General features: G+C 45.2%; 1 protein-coding gene across 3 annotated transcripts in view; it reads left to right on the forward strand.

Annotated features, from left to right (window-relative positions):
• Positions 1-20,210, forward strand: part of LOC109431771 (uncharacterized) — a 436,488-nt gene that overhangs the window by 223,762 nt on the left and 192,516 nt on the right. For all 3 annotated transcript variants that reach the window (XM_062856052.1, XM_062856051.1, XM_062856053.1), the window contains one exon: positions 14,589-15,361. In XM_062856052.1, coding sequence (XP_062712036.1) covers positions 15,294-15,361 — 68 coding nt within the window. In that variant the 5' untranslated portion in view covers positions 14,589-15,293. The remainder of the gene's footprint in view (positions 1-14,588; positions 15,362-20,210) is intronic.

A 20,210-nucleotide genomic window follows, 5' to 3' on the forward strand; every position in this document is an offset into this window, starting at 1 on the left:
ATGCCATCGCGAATTGACAGGTCGTTGGATACGCTCTCATACCTTTTCAACTCCTTCGGCCAGATCTGAGTTTCTAGTGCGTCGATCACTCTTTGTAAAGTCGTATCCAAGCCGGTCTCTTCGCGAAGCTCATTTTCGGTCAAGAAACCAGACGAGTCCACCTCTAGCGTTGCTATTTCCCACGGACTATGCTCATCGTCAAAGGGTTCATCATTGCCAACATACAAACGGGATGGTGGGTCGGCGATGTTGTCGAGCCCGCGAATGTATTCTACGCTGTAGTTATACGGGCTAAGTCGAAGGGCCCACCCGTCTGCTCTAGTCAGAGCTCTCTTTGAGCTTTCGCGGGAACGGTTTAGTATGAAGGCAACACCCTGGGCATCGGTTCGCAGGGTGAAATGGCGTCCAAGAAGATAAAAAGAAAAATGTTCCACGGCCCACACGGTGGCCAAAGCTTCTCGTTGATTCTGTGCGTAACGTTGCTCAGTGGCCGTGAGGGCTTTCGATGCAAAGCTTATGATGCGTGGAGATCGGGTGGGGCTTTCTTGAACTAGGACAGCGCCGAGGGCTTTGGGAGAAGCATCGGTGTATAGGATTGTTCTGTAGTTGTCTGAAAAGTATCCAAGTGTAGTGGCGCAACGAGTTATTCGATCCTTGACGGTCTCGAAGGCTGATGCTTGCTCGGGACCCCAAATCCAGTTTTTAGCAGTAGTCGCAGTCCAGAGTGCACTCGTGATCTTTGTGAAGTCTTTTATATATGGGCTTACGAAGGAAGCCATTCCCAAAAAACTTTTCAGCTCGGAAACGCTGGTAGGTGGTCGAAATCTGTTGATTGCCTTGACTTTGGCTTCATCAACATGGAATCCGCTCTCATCTAACCCATGACCCAGAAAAGTGATAAAAGTTTTGTCGAATTCACACTTTTCTTTATTGAGGGTTAAGTTATGGGCCCGGAGGATTCGAAGGACTTGAGCAGTTGTTGCTCTGAGCTTCTCTAGCGTCTCGGCAAATATGAGTATATCATCGATGTAAATAATGATATTATCGATTCCATCTAGTAAGCGGCACATTTCCCGCTGAAAAATTTCAGGGGCACAATTCACACCAAACATAAGTCGGGTGAATCGGTACATACCGTGTTCCGACAAGAATGTCGTAAGGTCACGGGACTCCTTACAAAGCTCTAAGTGGTAGTATGCATTGCTCAAATCCAACTTTGTGAAGAACCTCGCACCATGGAGTTTTACCTTCATTTCTTCGATCAAGGGCATGCGGAAGTACTCTCGCTTTATAGCCTTGTTCAGAGCCCGCATATTAACTACCAGTCGAAAGTCATTTTTACCCTTGGGCACTGCGGACATGCCACTTATCCACTCAGGAGCCTTCACGACACGTTCAATTATCCCCTTCGCTTCCATATCTTCAAGACGCATTCTGGCGGCATCCCGGTAAGCCGCCGGGACGTTATAGTACGCATTCTTTTCAGGTGGAACAGATGCATCGACACTGAATTTGATGCGTACTCCGGGTACTTTGGGGAAAATGTTGGAAACAGAGGTTCCTTCGCAAATGTTAACCGAAAGGCCAACTTCCAACAGTCGTAATGCACTCGCTGTATGTCGCCCGAGAATAGACCGCTGTCCTTTGTCCACAACAAGAAATTCTGCTGAAATGACTGGTTTGGATGCCTTCACAACTTCAACATCCGCCCTGAACGCACAACGTATCGTCATTGGGGCTGCTGCCGCGTATGCACGTAGCTCCCTAATTGTGGAATGATCGATGGGTTCCAATCGGGCTCTTTCGCAACGAAATTCTTTCTCCAATAGCGTCCAATCGTTTCCACCAATGATATTGACGTCCGCTCCCGAGTCAACCAAGAAGTCATATGGGCTGGACGAGCTGAGACGACAACTGACGATTGCATCTTGCAGAGATGCAATTGCATTTATCTGTTGGGGAGTTAAATGAAGAAAAAGGTAATAGTGTTGGGGTCGTCTGTGGGACTATCGAGTGCGTGGATGACATGTGATTTAAGCGTTTATCGAATTCAAGTGTTTTATTTATTCTTTTCGTGTAACTACAAATCTACTTTTCAGTTATACCTGGTCATCGTTGGGGTCTTTCTTCCATTCATAAGGCATATCTTTGCGGGCTTCATCCTCTTGAACCTGGTTGACATGGCTTTTTCTGGAGTCATTGCGGCACATCTTGGCATAATGTCCCTCCCGTCCACATGAATTGCATCGCTTCTCCAAAGCGGGGCACTTATCTCTATTGTGGAACGTGAACCCGCACCTCCAGCAACGGAAACGTCGTCCTTCGCGGTGTACCGAAGAAAATCTTTTTGGGATTTTCGCTTCCGTACCTCTGAACTCCTCTATTTTCTTGGATTTATGTTGGAAACTGCTACCCTTATTAAAAGTCCGCTTACGGTCGATTGCAAGGACATCTGACACATGGGGCTCGGTGACTTCCTCATCCGTTTTATATGATTCGACCCTCGTTGCAGCTTGCACGACGTAGTCCGCGTCATATCCATATGTCCTCGCCGCTACCGCTATCTTTCGATTCAGCATTCCTTTCAGCAGCTGAGCCAATACGAAACGGTTTTGATCAGCCAAACTGTATCCGCACAGGCGCACCTTTTGGGTCAATCGAGCGTGGAATGTTACAATTGACTCTCCTTTATTCTGGCGCATGGCTTGGAACGCTTCGTGTTCGGCGCCTGTATCAGTCATTGACTTGAAGTACCGGTTCATCTCATCTACCAGGGTTGGATAGCACCTCGGGTCCTGATAGTTTGGCTGTATATTGGCCGCACCGATTATGTCCTGCAAGTCCTTCCCAATGGATAAGTACAGCAGCTTTGCTCGGTCCGATGATCCACTGAATGTTGACAACGAGACAGCAATTTCGAAATTTTTGATAAAACTCTGCCAATTCTCCCAGAGCATGTTCGATGGTATATCCTTCGGGAACTTAGGGATCAGGTCCCAGCGAATGTTGCTTCCTCTCTCGGTTTGATGAGGGGCTGACGGCGGATCAACACTGTCTCTGGTGCTTTCTAGCGTTGAATCGGGACCCGATAGGCGCTTCTCGGAGACGTGTTTCAACTTTTCTTCCAGGCGACGTAGTCTGTCATCAACGTTGTCGGATTTCTCCGGAGATAGGTTTGATGTGTTTACGGTTTCATTAGCAGCCACTTCTAGCTCGTTTGAACAAATTGAAGCTTGGTCGTACACGATTTCACCCTCATCTTGTTCTTCCGAAAAGTTCGAATCCGTATCGTTTACTTCTTCCGTCCACTCGTTTTCCGTGTCATCCATAGCGACCGGAGCCAAAACGTATTGTCCTCCTTTAGGCATTTTGTTTGATCTATTGAAATGGACAAAATAGAATAGTTCAGTGCCTTTTCTCGTAACAAAATTGACAACAATGGATCCTCTTATTATATCTATCCTAGATCCTATCTGGAGCCAATTCATTTTGTTGCTAGTTAGAACAAACCGAAAAACACATCCGAAATATGCAAAAATTTTGGGTTCTAGAATTCAATGTCGAGTTTTACAGATCAGTCGGCTGTTTTTTTTTTTTTTTTAATCTCGCATAGTTTCCTATCCTCAATTTTTTCCCGGTGGCCTTCTAGGCACACCTTGTGGGGTTACTGACCACAAACTATAATTTTAGCGGTTTTCTAAACACGCTTTGCAAGTTTTTCATCATTTATTTTCATTTCGCATTCCGATGGCCTTCTAGGCGCACCTTGTGGGATTACTAACCACAATCCATGGTTGGCGGTTTTCGAAACACGCCTTGCCTTCTAACCTCAATCTAATATGTATTTTTTTGCGAAGCATATTTCTCTCCGATGGCCTTCTAGGCGCATCTTGTGGGATTACTGACCACAAACCATCATTTTAGCGGTTTTCTAAACACGCTCTACTTTACAACCGCAAGCATTCTTTGAGATCAACTATTTTCATCTCGTATTCCGGTGGCCTTCTAGGCGCACCTTGTGGGATTACTAACCACAAACCATGATTTGGCGGTTTTTGAAACACGCCTATCCTAACCGCATTTCCACTCAAACACTTTAAAATTCCAGTTTTCGGGATATTTAACGTTTTCTTGTTCATTGGCAGTTCTAGTTAATCACTTTGCAAAAAAATGAATGGTTTTCCAAATAGTTCAAAGAATAATCTGGCAGGATAGCCAATGTGGAGATTTGGCGTGCCGAATATGCGTAAGCGAACAGCATGGTCTGGAGCTACCCACCTATGCGTCCGCACACGATGACCGTCGGAGAAGAAAGAGGACGATTGCCCACTCGCGCATTCCCTCGTCGTGAGTTGTCATGAGGGAGCCGATCGGCTGTCAATGTTCGTGCTGAACCATAACATTCGGCTTTGACAGCTAGCGGCTTACATCCCTTATCAGGGGGTACTTCGATCCCGCACATTACCGTCTACGGGTACTCGGTCTACTAGAGGAAACTCCTGTGAACCGCACATCAACACACACCTCGTTGTTTTCACTTTTGGTGAATTGGGACAAAATTGTTCTTGCCTCAAGTGATCTTACAATTGCTTGTAATTTCCCATATAGGACATTTTCCACGATATTCCCTTCCCGGGAAGAGTGGACATCTGAATATCTGGAGAGAAGTATTTCAGACGGCATCGTATGTTACACTGATGGCTCCCTTCTCGAAGGTCGAGCAGGTGCTGGTGTTTATTCTCGTGAGCTAAGGCTGTATCGGTCTTACTCACTTGGTAGACACTGCACCGTTTTTCAGGCCGAAATCTTTGTTCTTATGTGCGGAGTGCAATCAGCACTTCAGCAGCACGTAATGGGCTAAGTAATATACTTCTTTTCAGATAGCCAGGCTGCTATTAAAGCACTTGCTTCGGCCAACTCCAGGTCGAAGATAGTTATCGCTTGTCGAACTCAAATCGAGGAGCTGAATTCAGCAAACGCTGTTCACCTTGTATGGGTACCTGGTTATTCTTCCATCGCTGGAAATGAATTGGCTGATGAGTTAGCTCGCTCTGGAGCATCACATGACTTCATTGGCCCTGAGCCAGCTATTCCGATATCAAAGTGTTTGATTAAGCTTCAGATTCACACCTGGGCTGTCACTCAACACAGACAATATTAGAATAGTTTGGAGTCATGTCGTCAAGCCAAATTGTATAGTGCTGAGCCATCTCTACGGGTGGCGAAGTATCTAACTAATCTGTCTAAGCAGAATTGCAGCATGCTGGTTAAAGCATTGACTGGCCACTGCCGACTCAGCTATCACATGGTGAATATTCAGCAAGCTGATTCATTTACATGTGATAGCTGTGAATCCGATTATGGAACATCGTATCATTTGATATGTAACTGTCCAGTTTTTGCGCAACTGCGTTTTCGAGTATTCGGTAAACACTCATTAAGTGAAACTGACTTCAGAAACCTGAATCTTCAGGATATTCTGTTGTTCTTAACCCGCTGTGGTAAAGAGCTAAAGGCTCTCTTTCGCTTTATGTGTTATTACAGTGCCCTTTTCAGGGCGCCGTTTGAACCCATTGTGGTACGCTTGTGCGTTAGTACCCTCTTCCAGGGTATTTTTCCTATTTCCCTACCTGTCCCTATCCCCATCCTTTTTCCTTCCTTTTCCCTCAAGTAGATGATGAAATAGGCTGTTATTTTGGCGATGGCACAAATGTCCCAAATGGAGGATAACGTGCCTCTGGAGCCGGCTTTCTGATACCTGATACCTGACCTGGGATATCCCTATTGTGTCCATAAATGACATTGTAGATTTCAAGAGCTTCACGGGTCCCAGTAATGCTAAATATGGCGAAAACACATACAGTTATTCTTGAAGATTTGAAGGTCGTAACTACAGAACAGTTTGGATCACCTAGAACATCCCAGAAAATGAAACACCTTTTGATACTGTTGACGAAGGTTAAATGAATACATATGAGCGTAATTCATATCCAAATTCATCTTTTAGAACATGTCAATTATTTCGCTTTTCCAAACTCTATGGTGTTCAGGATGTTCTAGGTTTTCAGTAAAGTCTCTAACAGTCCCATTTTTCCTTAATAGAGGACTCAATTTGCAACAATTTTGCCGAAGACAGTATTCTGTGTTGTTGATATAAACGATTGTATAAATTCACACATTAATTTATACAATCGCTTTTATCTTGGGGTCATACATGACCCCTCCGGCTCCAACAGGTTATGCATGACGTGTTTAATAACTAGCAGATCGACCGCAGAGTAGATTTCGAATACCTAAACTTCCTTTAAGCTTACCAGCTTTAATTGGCATTGTGCGTTTCCATGTTTCTCGTGTCTCAAATACTTTTTTCCCATCTTAGAACCCTGTACTGCTGTTGTTGGTTATTAAAAGAACATAACACCAAAGCATCAAATTAGAGTTATGGGAAATAAACCGCCAATATTGAACCACGTGGCGCCAAACCGTGGATGATCTCTCATAATATTAATTAATCGCGGCGGATGAAATAAAACTCACTTCGCAAAGCCGCCGAGAAGAGTTGATTTGCTTTCCCATTAGAGGAGAAGAGTTCTATAATGCAAATAATCACCCCACTGGGAAGGTCGCATCGCAACAGCCAGCATGTTATGGAGGCGTACCGAAATAGACTGATGAAGACAACGGTTTTGATTAGTAGAACTTTCCTAGAAGGGATAATTGTTATCTTCTCTCTTGGAAATGTACGTCATCGGTTTTTTTTTTCGTAGTGTGGTGTGGAGCAAATTTCTTGGTTTCATCAAGATGAGGCGGTACTGAAGTGATGAGTTTAATTCTGGAATTAAATGTCTTGAGATCTTAGAGCAAATGATAATTGGGTTTGGGTTTGAGCTTAATGGATAATCTGGAATTACTACTTCAATTGACGAAAATCCTAGAAAAAAAATAATAAACTAATGGAGGCACATCATTACAACACCAAAAAGTGTAGTTTAATGTGCTACACCATGCGACAATCGTCTGTCACATATTGGAATGAAGGATTTTTTATATCTGTTTGGCAAGAGCGTGCATGATAACTAAAAGTATGAAATAACCGATTTTTTTTATTTAGATGAAAATGGAGGTCTTTTCAAGGTATTACTTGGTTCAGATCATGAATACTAAGCTACTTGCTACGCCTTGCAGAAGAAGAACAAGGAAATTCATAACCAAATAACTTTATTGAAACAAAAACTCTCTTCTCTTCAACAATGCTAAAATGGCATGACAAGCTAACAGTGTTTGTTTTCTTGGAATTAGACTATGTAATTTACATCGCGTTATCCTCCCAACCGATTACCGAGAACGTTTCTCGTGCTACAAATTACAGGGTATTCCTACAAACGGTATAAATTCGTTGATTCACACTCGAGTTGCAACATCTGGTTCCACTTCTCATGACAGTTTACGAAAATTGTTGGCTTTGAACAGCATTCGACAGTATAGGGACCACATGTAAGGATAGGACACATGTCTAAGGTACACTATCCTCAAAAATATGATTTGAGTCCAGCTCTCAGAAAAAGCAAATCGACGCTCTCCACAGGCACTTTGTTTATCGAACTGAAGTGAGTGTTTACTTAGCACCGTTGTTGTGCGACTCAGCCAAGCCGACAAACATGGAACGGCAGCGGCGCGCTCTGTATAAATATCATCCAGTAAAATTATCGAACGTTTAAGCGTTTTGATGCAGCACTTCATGCCACACCGCCCACCGTGATAAGAGCGCAACGAAACGACGACACGGCAGGTGCCTAGTCAAACATCGTTTCTCGCGCTATTATTAGATTAAACCACTATTGAACATGAACTGTATGTTGGTAGATGGGTAGATAGGCATCATGCATGCGGGTGTGGTGCTGGGAACTGACGATGCTATCAGAGTTTGCAACCATTAGAGTAACGTTTCAGATGGAAGATGTTACAGCAGCTGTTTATGCGTGTAATGTGCGGGTAAAGTTATATATGGTGAAACTATATTATGGCTTTAGCTATTCAAAAAATAAGCAAAGCATGTGATGCTAACAGATAGTTAAAATTAATATGTAATGCTAACTTGTTAGAAATGTCCGTGTAGCTGCTTACTTAGAATAGCACAGACCACCTGTTCCGAGGGTGAAAGTCTACCAAACAGGGAGTACCAATCCAAGGTATCATGGGACCCGTGCTGAAGAATGAATGGTTGAGATAGTGTTTAAAAGATGCTCAAACTCTAATGGAATCCGTTACGTGAGGAGATCACCTTTTCGTGCTTCGTAATGGCGAAAGATCTACCAAAAACGAGCCCTAGTCCTAACAGCTTGCAACTAGTGGAACAGTATATTTTCAGCACGGTCGCCATACAGTCCAGCATCTTCGTGAACTGCTCGATTGGCCACCGCGGAGGCGCATAACAGCTACAGAAAAAGAGCCCCGTTTACTTTGGCGACCACAAAGCCCTCATAGGTAGTAGACACCAACTCCTGGACCGGGTATTTACCCGTCGTCCATATCACCGCCATTTTTCTAGACTCATCCGCGACCCAATTGCCGTTGCCGGCGGGTACTCGGTATGGGTCTGCTATAATGGCGAAGTTCGTCATCCACTCAGATGCCTGTTGTTCACGGATTTCCCGGTACAAATCAGACAAAAGGGTGGAGCCTTGCACCTTACGGCGTTCGGCGCCGCATCTCCTACACAGTTTGCGCCTGTCAAGGTCGTTGCTGCTGTCAGCAACCTTCTGGTGCAGCTGATAGGGCCTGGAGGGTAGTGATACCCTTGCCTTGAGCAGGTCAGATCGGGTTACACGTGGGCATCAGTTCTTGATGTCTGCCAAGCAGTTGGGCGCGGGCGGCGTTGACCCTGCCCGCCTTCCGAGGACAAAGGGAGTGGTGAGGACCACTCGGGAAACTGACTAAGCGCCAGCATGCTGCCGTGATGGACTCTCCAAAGCGAGTCATCGATATTCGTTGCTGCTAACTTTGAGGGTGCGATGTGCACTAGCCCCTCCGACCATAGGAATGTGTTTTAATTGGTCGAGAAGAGAGTAGTCCTGGCTTTTACTACTGTTGTAGAAGACGGCCTTAACCCCACACTACCCTAACCTTCCTGTTAGGGTGTTTGTTGAGCAGTTTTCCCCTCATAATTTAGAAGAAAAAAAAGGTCTTTGCAGTCCCATGACTTGTTCCCTGGTTCCAGACACCTGAAACAAACCTTCGTGGAATGTCAGATAACATACGCACCAGCCTACCGTAATCCTCCCTACTTTAACGAACTTTCGTACGTCCGCCACAGGTATCTGAACCAAGGCTACCTGTGTCCATGCCGGCCTCTTCCGTATCCTAACGGCTGCGGCAGTCACCTGCACGTCACACTGTTGCCGCACTGCCGTGACGAGCTCTTCCGCTTCAGTGACCTCGTCTAGGTTCTTAACCTTCAGAGTCGCCTCTGCTGTAAGAGCCCTCACCTCTACCCCTCTGCCAAGGACCTCTTTCGCCAGAGTTTTGTGGGCGGCGTCCTTGTCGCGTTTAAGCTCTAGGGTCTTTTCACTCCTTTATGCCACCGTCTATCACCGATTGCAAGAGAGTTCGTGGGGCAATATCAGGCTTGATTTATGGTTGAACGCGCTACAACGGACCAGATGTTCGCCATCCGCCAGGTGTTGCAGAAATGCCGCGAATACAACGTGCCCACACATCACTTGTCCATCGATATCAAATCGACGTATGATACAATCGATCGAGAACAGCTATGGCAGATTATGCACGAATACGGATTCCCGGATAAACTGATACGGTTGATCAAGGCGACGATGGATCGAGTGATGTGCGTAGTTCGAGTATCAGGGACACTCTCGAGTCCCTTCGAATCTCGCAGAGGGTTACGGCAAGGTGATGGTCTTTCGTGCTTGCTGTTCAACATTGCTTTAGAGGGTGTAATAAGAAGACCGGGGATAAACACAAGTGGGACGATTTTCACGAAGTCCGTTCAGCTGCTTGGTTTCGCCGATGATATTGATATTATTGCTCGTAAATTTGAGACGATGGCGGAAACATACATCCAACTAAAGAGTGAAGCCAGGCGAATCGGATTAGTCATTAATGTGTCGAAGACAAAGTACATAATGGCAAAGGGCTCTAGGGAGGAATCACCGCGCCCGCCACCCCGAATTTATATCGACGGTGATGAAATCGAGGCGGTTGAAGAACTCGTGCACTTGGGATCACTGGTGACCGCTGACAACGACACCAGCAGAGAAATTCAGAGCCACATTGTGGCAGGAAATCGTTCTTACTTTGGACTCCGCAGAACTCTACGATCGAATAAAGTTCGCCGTAACACGAAGTTAATCATCTACAAAACGCTGATTAGACCGGTAGTCCTCTATGGACACGAAACATGGACCCTACGTCCAACGCGCCCTTTGAGTTTTCGAACGGAAGGTGTTGCGCACCATCTACGGCGGAGTGCAGATGGAAGACGGGACTTTGAGAAGGCGAATGAACTACGAGCTGCATCAGCTGCTGAGAGAGCCAACCATCGTCCACACCGCGAAAATCGGGAGGCTACGGTTGGCGGGTCACGTCATCAGGATGTCGGATATCAACCCGACTAAAATGGCTCTCGAGAGTCATCCGGCCGGTACAAGAATACGTGGAGCGCAGCGAGCTAGGTGGGTCGACCAAGTGGAGGAAGATCTGCGGACCCTACGCAGAGTGCGGAACTGGAGACAAACAGCCATGGACCGAGTGGAATGGAGGCGGCTACTATGTACAGCAGAGGCCACCCTGGCCTTAGCCTGATCGGTAAGCTAAGGTAAGTCATTTCACTCGTACGAGTACGCCTAATACTGCTTCGACTCCCAGATCCACGAGCTTGGCGTCGCTTCGCATCGTCCTCAAGACGTCCGAGTGCTTGGACTGTTCGGTCTTGATGACGAGCGCGTCACCTTTCTTGCGCTTGGGACCTACTTTCCTACGTCTCCTGGGTTTGGTGTTCCTCTGCTCCTTCTAAAGATTTTTTCCTCTTCCGCTCGGCATTCGTCCAAGGGGGGGTCCACCCCTTAGTTCACCCTACTCTATGGTTGCTGTGGGCCTAACAACGGCCGCAACCCCCTACTCCCTTCCATCCGGGACGGGCCAGCCTTTTCAGGCCCACCCTTTCCAGCTTTCCGGGACGCCTGGTTGGGGTCCGCCTTGTCAGCATTACTGTCGACCTTCGGGGTCAATATCCCAACCTTGCGGGCACCGTCAGACAGCTCCTAACCGACGGCTGCCTCACCTGCTTTTGCGAGTGCTTATCACGAGCAGTCACATCCGCCACACCTTCCTTCAAAAGCGAAGCCCTTTGTCCGGGTAGACTTCGTAACTTTTTCTTTGGCAGGTAACGCTGCTGCTGTTGTTTTCACATGATCCTGCTTGACATCGTCCATCGACTTACAAAATCGCCTAAGGGCCGTTTTCAGGTCGACGCAAAGTCGATGATCTTGCCAAGCTGCTGTTCAGCCACCTCGATCACGGACAGCCCTTTTCTCTTTTGGTTGATGGCCCTCATCAACCACGCTCCGTCCAATATCTCCACCGGCAGGCTAGCCGGGGAATGGATCGGAGCTCCTCAGCAACTACGCGGCTCTCTCGCAGAAGGCGCGGGTGAGTCGTCTACCGACCCTGCTGAACCAATACTGTGTATAAAAAAATGTGATAATGACGATGGTTATGGCAACGGCGGCCAGGAGGCGTTGATAGGGGAGAGCAAAATGAGTCCCAAGGGGTTTCAAGATGGTTCCAAACGAAGGGGTTTTAGTTAGTACCAAGATATCTCAATGGGCTCCAGAGGGCTTCATTGGTCTTAAAAACGCTTCAGCAAGGCAGCAATTACGGTCGTCCATAAACCACGTTGTTTGGGGGGGGGGGTGGAATGGGTTATATCCAGCAAAAATGACCAGGTGGTTTATGGACAGTCCCTTAAAGGGGTTTCAGAGGGTTACAGGGGAGTTCCAGAGGGCCTTCGGGGCATTTTAGGGTGTTAGGGACTTTTCAGGTGTGTAAAGGGGTACCAGGAGATCTCAGTATCCTACACACTCAAAACAGATTCGCGGGCTCGGCAAAATCGCGCACAGCCGTCTGCTCAACAAAATCTTTATCTGGTATCTCAGCAAAAAGTGACGATTGTTAGCTGATTCTCAGCAAAACGATTACCGACTATCAGCAATGAACTGTCAAAATTGCCGAGATCCCGGCAAAATGATTGTTTGCTGATTGCTCGGCTGTGCGAATCTCGACAAAAGTTTGAAAAAATGCTGATATCCCGGCAATCTGAATTAAGTGTGTACTAAGGAGGTCCCAGGAGAGCATTTATGGGAATCTCAACGGCATCTCACGGGGTACAGGAGATATCGTTTATGCTTCAGGGGATTTCAGAGGCGTTTCAGAGGGTTCCAAGGCGTCTCAGGGGCGCTTCGAATAGTCTCAGGGGGATTCATAAGGGTTCCATGGCTGTTTCAGGTGATCTTGAAGGCGTTTCAGAGTAGTTTCACTAGGTGTCTGGGGTGATTCTCACGGGCTTTTTAGAAAACTTCAAAAGGTTCAAGGGGTTCTAGTGAACCTCTGGGGCGTTCCAGGAGAACCCAATAATATTCAGCGGGGTAAATGGAGCTCTCAGGAGAGATTCTAGGTGTTTCAAGGGATTCAGGAGGTCTCAGGGAGTTTTATACATAGGTGTTCCTAAGACTCAGGGGCTCAGCGGTGTTACAGGGGGCCTCAATGGGTATCTGGAGGTCTCAAAGGATTTCAGGGGCGTTCAAAGGGTCTTGGTGGCGCTTTAGGAGATCTAAGGAGCCTTCTATGAGGTCTCAGATGCATTTAATAGGGTATCAGAGTTGTTTTAGGTTGTCGAAGCACGTTTCAGGTGGATTCCATGATGTCTCAGAGGCATTTCTGGGTTATTCGAGGGGTCTCAGGGGGAAACCAGGGAGTTTTCAAATTTCTTTCAAGGTTTCCCAGGGGACCTAAGGGGGCATCAGAGGAATTTCAAGGACGTTTTAAGGGGGCCTCAGGATGTTTTCAAAGGTGTTTAATGGAATGTCAGGGGGAAATCATGCAGGTTTTCAGAGGTGTTTAAGGAAATCTCACAGGATTTCAAAGGGTATTCAGAGGTGTTTGAGAGTATCTGCAGGGGTTCCAGGAGGTTCACGGGAGTGCACACTGGGCCAGATCACGAATTTAGGAGGAAAAAATTACTTTGGCCATGAAGAATATGTTTTAGAGGTTAGGTGTCTTCAGCAATATTGTTACTACTAATATGAGCTTGATGTATCTTAAAATTAGGGTGGTCCCGCAAAATATCAAAATATTTTTTTCAACTTTTTCAGTAGGGTGGACCCAAAAATTCGATTTTTTCCGAATAACTTTTTTGTTTCAAATTCTACGCAGTTTGTGTCTTCTACAAATTTTAAGATCTGATTAAAACGGTTATTTTCAGGCAAAATTTTTGAAAATCCATCAATGCGTTGATGAGGTATGGTAATTTTTCTACAAAAAAGACGAAATTTTGGAAAGCCGTTTTCTTTGAATGGGGGAAAAACGGGGATACAACTCCTGCAGGATTTGAAAGATGTAATACTAAGGCTCACACTGTGTATCGACGTTTTGGTGGATTCCTTGTGCAATATTGCATTGATTAATACGATTTTTGTATGGAAATTCCCAAAAGTAAATCACATTTCTGCGGAACAAAAATCTGCGCCGCCGTCCGTGACTCTTCTATGGCAAGTGTGTCACTTGTGCAGAACACCCTGAAACGCCCCTGAAAACCCCTTGAAGCGCCCCTGAAATGCTATCAAACTCTCCTGAAACCTCTCGGAATGCCCTTGAAACGCCCTTTCAAGACTCATGAACATCCTGAAACCCCCGTATTTCCATTGAAACGGCAACAAAACATGTCGGTACGCCCATTAAATCGTCCCCTTAATGCTAGAACTAGGTAACTGGTTTTGCGAAATCGCGAGCAATTTGTTTACATCTGAACGTTCACCACAATAAACAAAAGTTTGTTGATTGAAACTACAAAAACACATAATGATGCTTCATTTAAGACCAACAAAGTGTTTGTTTTATAGCAGGATTAGTATTACCAGCCATTTTTACCCGTACTTTCCAAAACGAGTTACCTAGTTCTAGCATTAAGGGGGCGAAATGCTCCAGACATCGCCTGAAACCCCTTCGAACCCCCTTTTTGAGCTCTCTGGGAACTAGAAACCCCCTTGGTCCCATCTTAAATGCCCACGAGCAAGACCTGTTCTCGTGAGCAAATTTCTCATTAAAACCCTGACCTAATGCATGCACAAAATTCCCTATGTTTATACCCTTTTTAATTGCACCCCGCAGCCAATGACAAAAACAGAGGTTCCGATGATGTAATGACTTAAGATCAATACTTATTTACTAGAAACCCTGAAAATTACATAGTACTCTCAAAATCGGATACGTTGGATCACTCCAGAGTTGATCAACATATTCAAATCCCACAAGCAAAATAAATAATCGGTTTTCTAATTCTGTTTCCATTTCAGACCATCCTGATCTCTGAAACGAGCTAAATCGGATAACAACCCGTGCATAATTCGAAGATGAGTAGAAAGCACTTCAATCTGCCGCTAAAAGAAGATTATGCTGAATGCATACGCACACTTACTTCGTTCGGAAATGTAGCTCGTTAGATTGAATTATTCATACATGAATAGCTCTGATTCGAAGTTGAGCTCAGAGCCAAATCCCATTGAATTCCGTGCTAAATGTTGACGACGCTATACCCAAAATCGGAACGTGTGCTGCTACCCCGCTGAGTTCAGTCACTCCTCGCGAGCCAGCATACCTAGTCGTCAACAAGTGATTCGGTGTTGAGTGAGTGAATCAAGTGCCACCCCGTCGAAGGGTGCCATCAATCTTCGATCGCGCGGAATGCTCGTAAAGTGTTTGCGAAAGTGTAACTAACTTAGCTTTAAAGCTCTCATGTTTTCCGCGCAGAGTCATCGTCTCCATCATCGTCGCCGTCGACGGACGGTGAGGAATGCTTGAAATTCGATAGAATCTTACCGCATTGCGCCCCCCAATCCTCCGTTGTGTGTTCTATCGGAGCGACAGGCGTAGCACTTTTCCAACCACGTGGAGGAGGTTTTGAGCTTTTAACCCGGAGAATTTTCCCCGCTGAAGATAGAAAGGAAGTGGTTGAAATAGTATTGCAGCCGCTCGTTCGCAACCGTTCAGAAAGGTGAAGCATGCTGAAGGAAAAGGAAGATGATCAGGAAATATGCAAAGCACCATCATCACCGGCACCGGAGGAAAGGTAAGGGAACTGTTGTGGTATCAGTGTATCAGAAACACTCTACTTGACAAATTTTGAAATAAGGTCGCGTACTGTGGGGCATTGCGATTAAAAACCTGTTTAAAACGATATTATTACTCTTACACAGCTTATGTTCTACATCTAACAGTTCCCCATATAACGTAATGAAAATTGAAAGCAATTGAACAGGTGATTCATAATGGTTAGTGATCCATAGTTGCAGCGTGACTGTCATTGCCATTCCATCTGGATAACTTTAATCCGCATCTTTTAATGCGCTCGTCATCAGGAAGCAGGAAGATGCCGCTTTTGATGCCACAAGGAAACCATTCGAAGGAGGAATGCCGTCGTCGTACAACCACCCAATGTGACACTCCTGCTGTTTACCCAGTTATAAATATGAGCTTTTACCCTTATTGCCTGTACCACTTATTCCGATGTCTGATCTGCTTCTGGTTCTGGTTCGTATAGCTGCGAAAGTGGGTGTGTAATCGTATGGATTTGTGCGCTCATATTTTACACCGTAATGGAAAATAATGGATGGATTTTACCCGCAATTTCATGGCACGTTTCTATGATGTTTACGGAACGTAAATTGAGATGGATGCTGTCAGGGTATCAATGATGTTTTATGCAGAATTGTGAACAGTTTTCAAGACAAATTAGCATGAAATGGTTTTATTATAGCACTGCATGCACAAGCGTAGTTCAAAAAATTGTTTTTGCTCCACACCACACACCACCAGATTCTATACCTTCTCCAAAAATTTGAGCTCATTTGGTAAAAAATTGAGACTGCACAAGCCCTTCAAAGTTTGTATGGGAATTACTATGGAACAATTATGTTTTACATTCAATTGACCGTAGCATTTCCTCAAGTGCCCTAGTGGATTAGTTGACCCTTGGCACTCATAGGCTACTCTATCAGCTACAAATTAGCCGAATACTGCATTCAAATCGGACGCCTCATTAATTAGTTATCGATTTGCATCCAACTGGACAAACAAAATACAGTTTTACCAGGAATTCGTTAATTCGTAATAAATTGAATTTTGATCTGTGAAAAAAGAGAATATTTCTGAGCAAAACTTTTTAATATATCGCAAATTTCCCATTTCAAGAAAAATTGAGAAATTTTGATTTTGAAATAATTCCGAAATATCAACTTTGAGGTAATAAATTCCTTCACAAAGTAGATAAGTCTAACTAACCTCACAAATTTTCTGAACAAACCATTTACTTCAAGTAATCCGTTTACAAAATAATTAAAAAACTTCAATTGAGCAATTTTTCTTGAAATGGGAGTTTTACGATATTGAAAAAAGTTTTGCTCAGAAATATTTTTTTTTTCACACATCAAATTTCAAGTTATTACGAATGTCCAGACAAAAATTTGGGATCAATCGGTGCATTAGAAACTGAGATTCGACCCCCTAAACAAGAGCATTTTGTATGAAAAACTGCCAATGCGCACTTTATTTCGTCCAGTACTGTATAGGGTCTGGGACCATTTGGGCAGGAGCACCTATTTTGGGCACTTGCTGCCATAGCTCAGTCATTTTTGAACCGATTGACTTGATTTTTGAAACACGATCAGGATGCGCAGTATCTAGCTATGTTCAAAAATTCAAGTCAATCGGTTTGAAATTGACTAAGTTATAGCAGCAAGTGCCCAAAATAGGTGCTCCTGCCCAAATGGTCCCAGACCCTATGCCCAGAGGCGAATGACCCAAGTTAAAACCTCTTTAATAGATAATAATAATAATAATAATCATAATAATAATAATAATAATAATAATAATAATAATAATAATAATAATAATAATAATAATACCAGCCGGACCCGGTTCTGGAAAATAGTTGCATAAAGCTGTACTGGGATCGCGAGATCATTACGGACGTCCTCATTCGTGCCAACCGGCCTGACATTGTGGTTTTCGACAAAAGGACGAAGCGAGTAACTCTCATCGACATCGCTGTACCGTTAGACCATAATGTCCAATCAACGTGCTCCGGCAAGATAACCAAGTACCACGACCTAGCGGAGGAGTTGAAGCAGATGTGGCACCTGGAGGACGTCCGTATAGTTCCGGTTGTCCTCTCGGCAACCGGAGTTGTCCCTAAATCTCTCCTGAGGTCCCTAGACGAGCTGGAATTGAAGAAGGACCTGAACAGCATCCTGAAAGCGGTGATTCTTGGAACCTGTTGTATAGTTAGGCGGTTCCTGAATCATCACAACTGAAAGTACATCCAAAAGCAGACTCATTAGGATAAGCTAAAAACCGGCTAATGAGATCCACAGAGCCTAATCCCCTTTGGCATTCCGATTGCCCGGGGTAGGTGAAAGTTTCCAGCAATTTTTGCTGAGAAGTGCCAAAACTCTATAATAATAATAATAATAATAATAATAATAATAATAATAATAATAATAGGTGGGAGCTCAGGTAAAATAACTCCTGGGCGTCCACGAAAAACCACCATTTGAGGAGTGGGAGCTCAAGGTAAAATATCTCCTGGGCCAAGGTTGTTAATCGATAACTTATCGTTATCGGCGATAACGTTAATCATGTTCAACGTTATCGCTCACTGCGATGATGATAAATTATCGCAGGATTTATCGGCGTTCGATAATTTAACGCTAGTTAACTGAAGTTAACTTTGGAAGTTTCGATCATAGCAATCTTGGTCGAACACCTTTGACATCTACATAGCTGTTTGGGCGGTTTGGACGTTTTGGGGATTCGAACGAAAACTGTAAAAGGGATTCCATTGGACATTTCGCGTCAATCCACCAGGGATTCCACCAGGAATTCATGGCTATTCCTACGACAAATTCCACAGGGATTGTTTCGGAAGTTCCTCTGATGATTGCTTCGAAAATCCCACCAGGGATACCGAGTATATCGTCAGGAAGTCGAACGTCACGAAAGTCAGGAATTTCGCGCTACTCCTACGGGGACCCTGCTTGGGGCTCCATCGGCAATTTTCCGCCAAAATATATTCCACAGGGATTGCTTCAGGAATTCCTACGATGATTCCCACCAGGGATTTCGAGTATTGCATCTGGAATCCCATCGTGAAAGTCTCAGCGTATTTTTTCAGTAATTCTTCGCATTTCATCGGAAGTTCAAAGAACCCCAACGATTCCTACTACGGTTCCATTGGGGCCCATATAGCCGAGGCGGTAAACGCACGGGTATTCAGCATGACCATGCTGAGGGTGACGGGTTCGATTCCCGGTCGGTCCAGGATCTTTTCGTAAAGGAAATTTCCTTGACTTCCTTGGGCATAGAAGTATCTTCGTGCCTGCCACACGATATACACATGCAAAATGGTCATTGGCAGAGGAAGCTCTCAGTTAAAAACTGTGGAAGTGCTCATTGAACACTAAGCTGAGAAGCAGGCTTTGTCCCAGTGAGGACGTTACGCCAAGAAGAAGAGGAGAGGAGGTTCCATTGGACATTTTCCCAAATGTTTCATGTGAAATTCCACCAAGCATCCTTGTGAAAGTACCTTCGAGAATCCTACCGTTTCCTGTTCGCCACACAAATAGGTTTTTTCCCCTTGTGGTTATATTTCGACTCGTAGAACATTGCGATGTGTATTAATTTCCTTGGGGAAAAAAATTACCCAACATGTTCATACTTTAGTCATACACACGGGCGGGAACATTTATTACCTAAAGTATAAATTATCCATTCCATCGATTTTTTTTCTCTCGACATTCAACAGTTAACTCGATAATTGTCGATAATTTATCGAAGCCGCGATAACGATAACGTTAATGTAACGCACTATTTATCGTTAACGTCAAATTATCGAAAATCCGTCAACGAGGTCATAGTTGGCGATAAGTTATCGGCGATAATTTATCGATTAACAACCTTGTCCTGGGCGACCATGAAAAACCACCCTCGGCGAGCAGCGGCGCTTGAGCCAAGCTATTTAGCACTGTACTTGGAGTAAATGCCAATGCAGAACCCGTAGCTTCCGGGAATGAAAGCACACCCATATGGAGACACGAGCTAGACGAAATAGAAGAATGCGATCGCCCGAGGAGGGAGCCCCTACTGGAGCTGGTCCTGGAACGGGGGACAGAGCGAGCGGCCAGCGGCTGGAAGAGGAAGTGGTGCAAGAGCGGCCTTCCAGTCAACGGGCACAGCCCGTACCACGAACGCAGAGCAGAAACGGCAGCAATAGCAATCACCAAGGCCATGCTGCACCTGCCAATGTTGCTGTGGCTGATCGACGTCAGTCACTCACGTTAGCAGGCGGCCGACGGCAGCGGATCATGTGGACGAGGGAGATGAATATGTACGTGATTCGCTGCTATTTTGTCTGCACGAGGATGGAGACGGACATGTCCGGCAGATCAGGGATGCTGGAAATGTTCAACGAGAGATTCCCTCGCTTTGCGAACCAGCTTGACTTGAACAAGCTGTACACACGACAGCGAGCAATTATGTCTCATAATATGCTCACAGCTGCAGAAGTGGAGTGCATCAAGCTGGAAGCGCAGAGGGAATTGGGAGAGGAGAGGACAAGATCGAACGATACGTCGAGAAGGAGTTCTGATGGGCTGGATGCATCGAACGCGAGTGAGAGTCGTGATACGACTGCACCCACTGCTCCAGGACCAACAGCGGATATGCAACGACAGCAACTACGAGACGAACTAGCGCTCCACATGGCCACAGCAGTCACGCAGTTCCGTGGGACAGACCCCATGTCCCGGCACCGAATACCAAAGCTGCGGAATTCCTATCGGTTAACAAGTGCAGTAAGCATCCTAAACCAGGATATTTTGCCACAGTACTTGGAGGCCGTACAGCACCTTGAGGATCTGCAG

Source organism: Aedes albopictus, chromosome 3 (assembly GCF_035046485.1).
Source record: "Aedes albopictus strain Foshan chromosome 3, AalbF5, whole genome shotgun sequence".
Taxonomy (NCBI): Eukaryota; Metazoa; Arthropoda; class Insecta; order Diptera; family Culicidae; genus Aedes; species Aedes albopictus.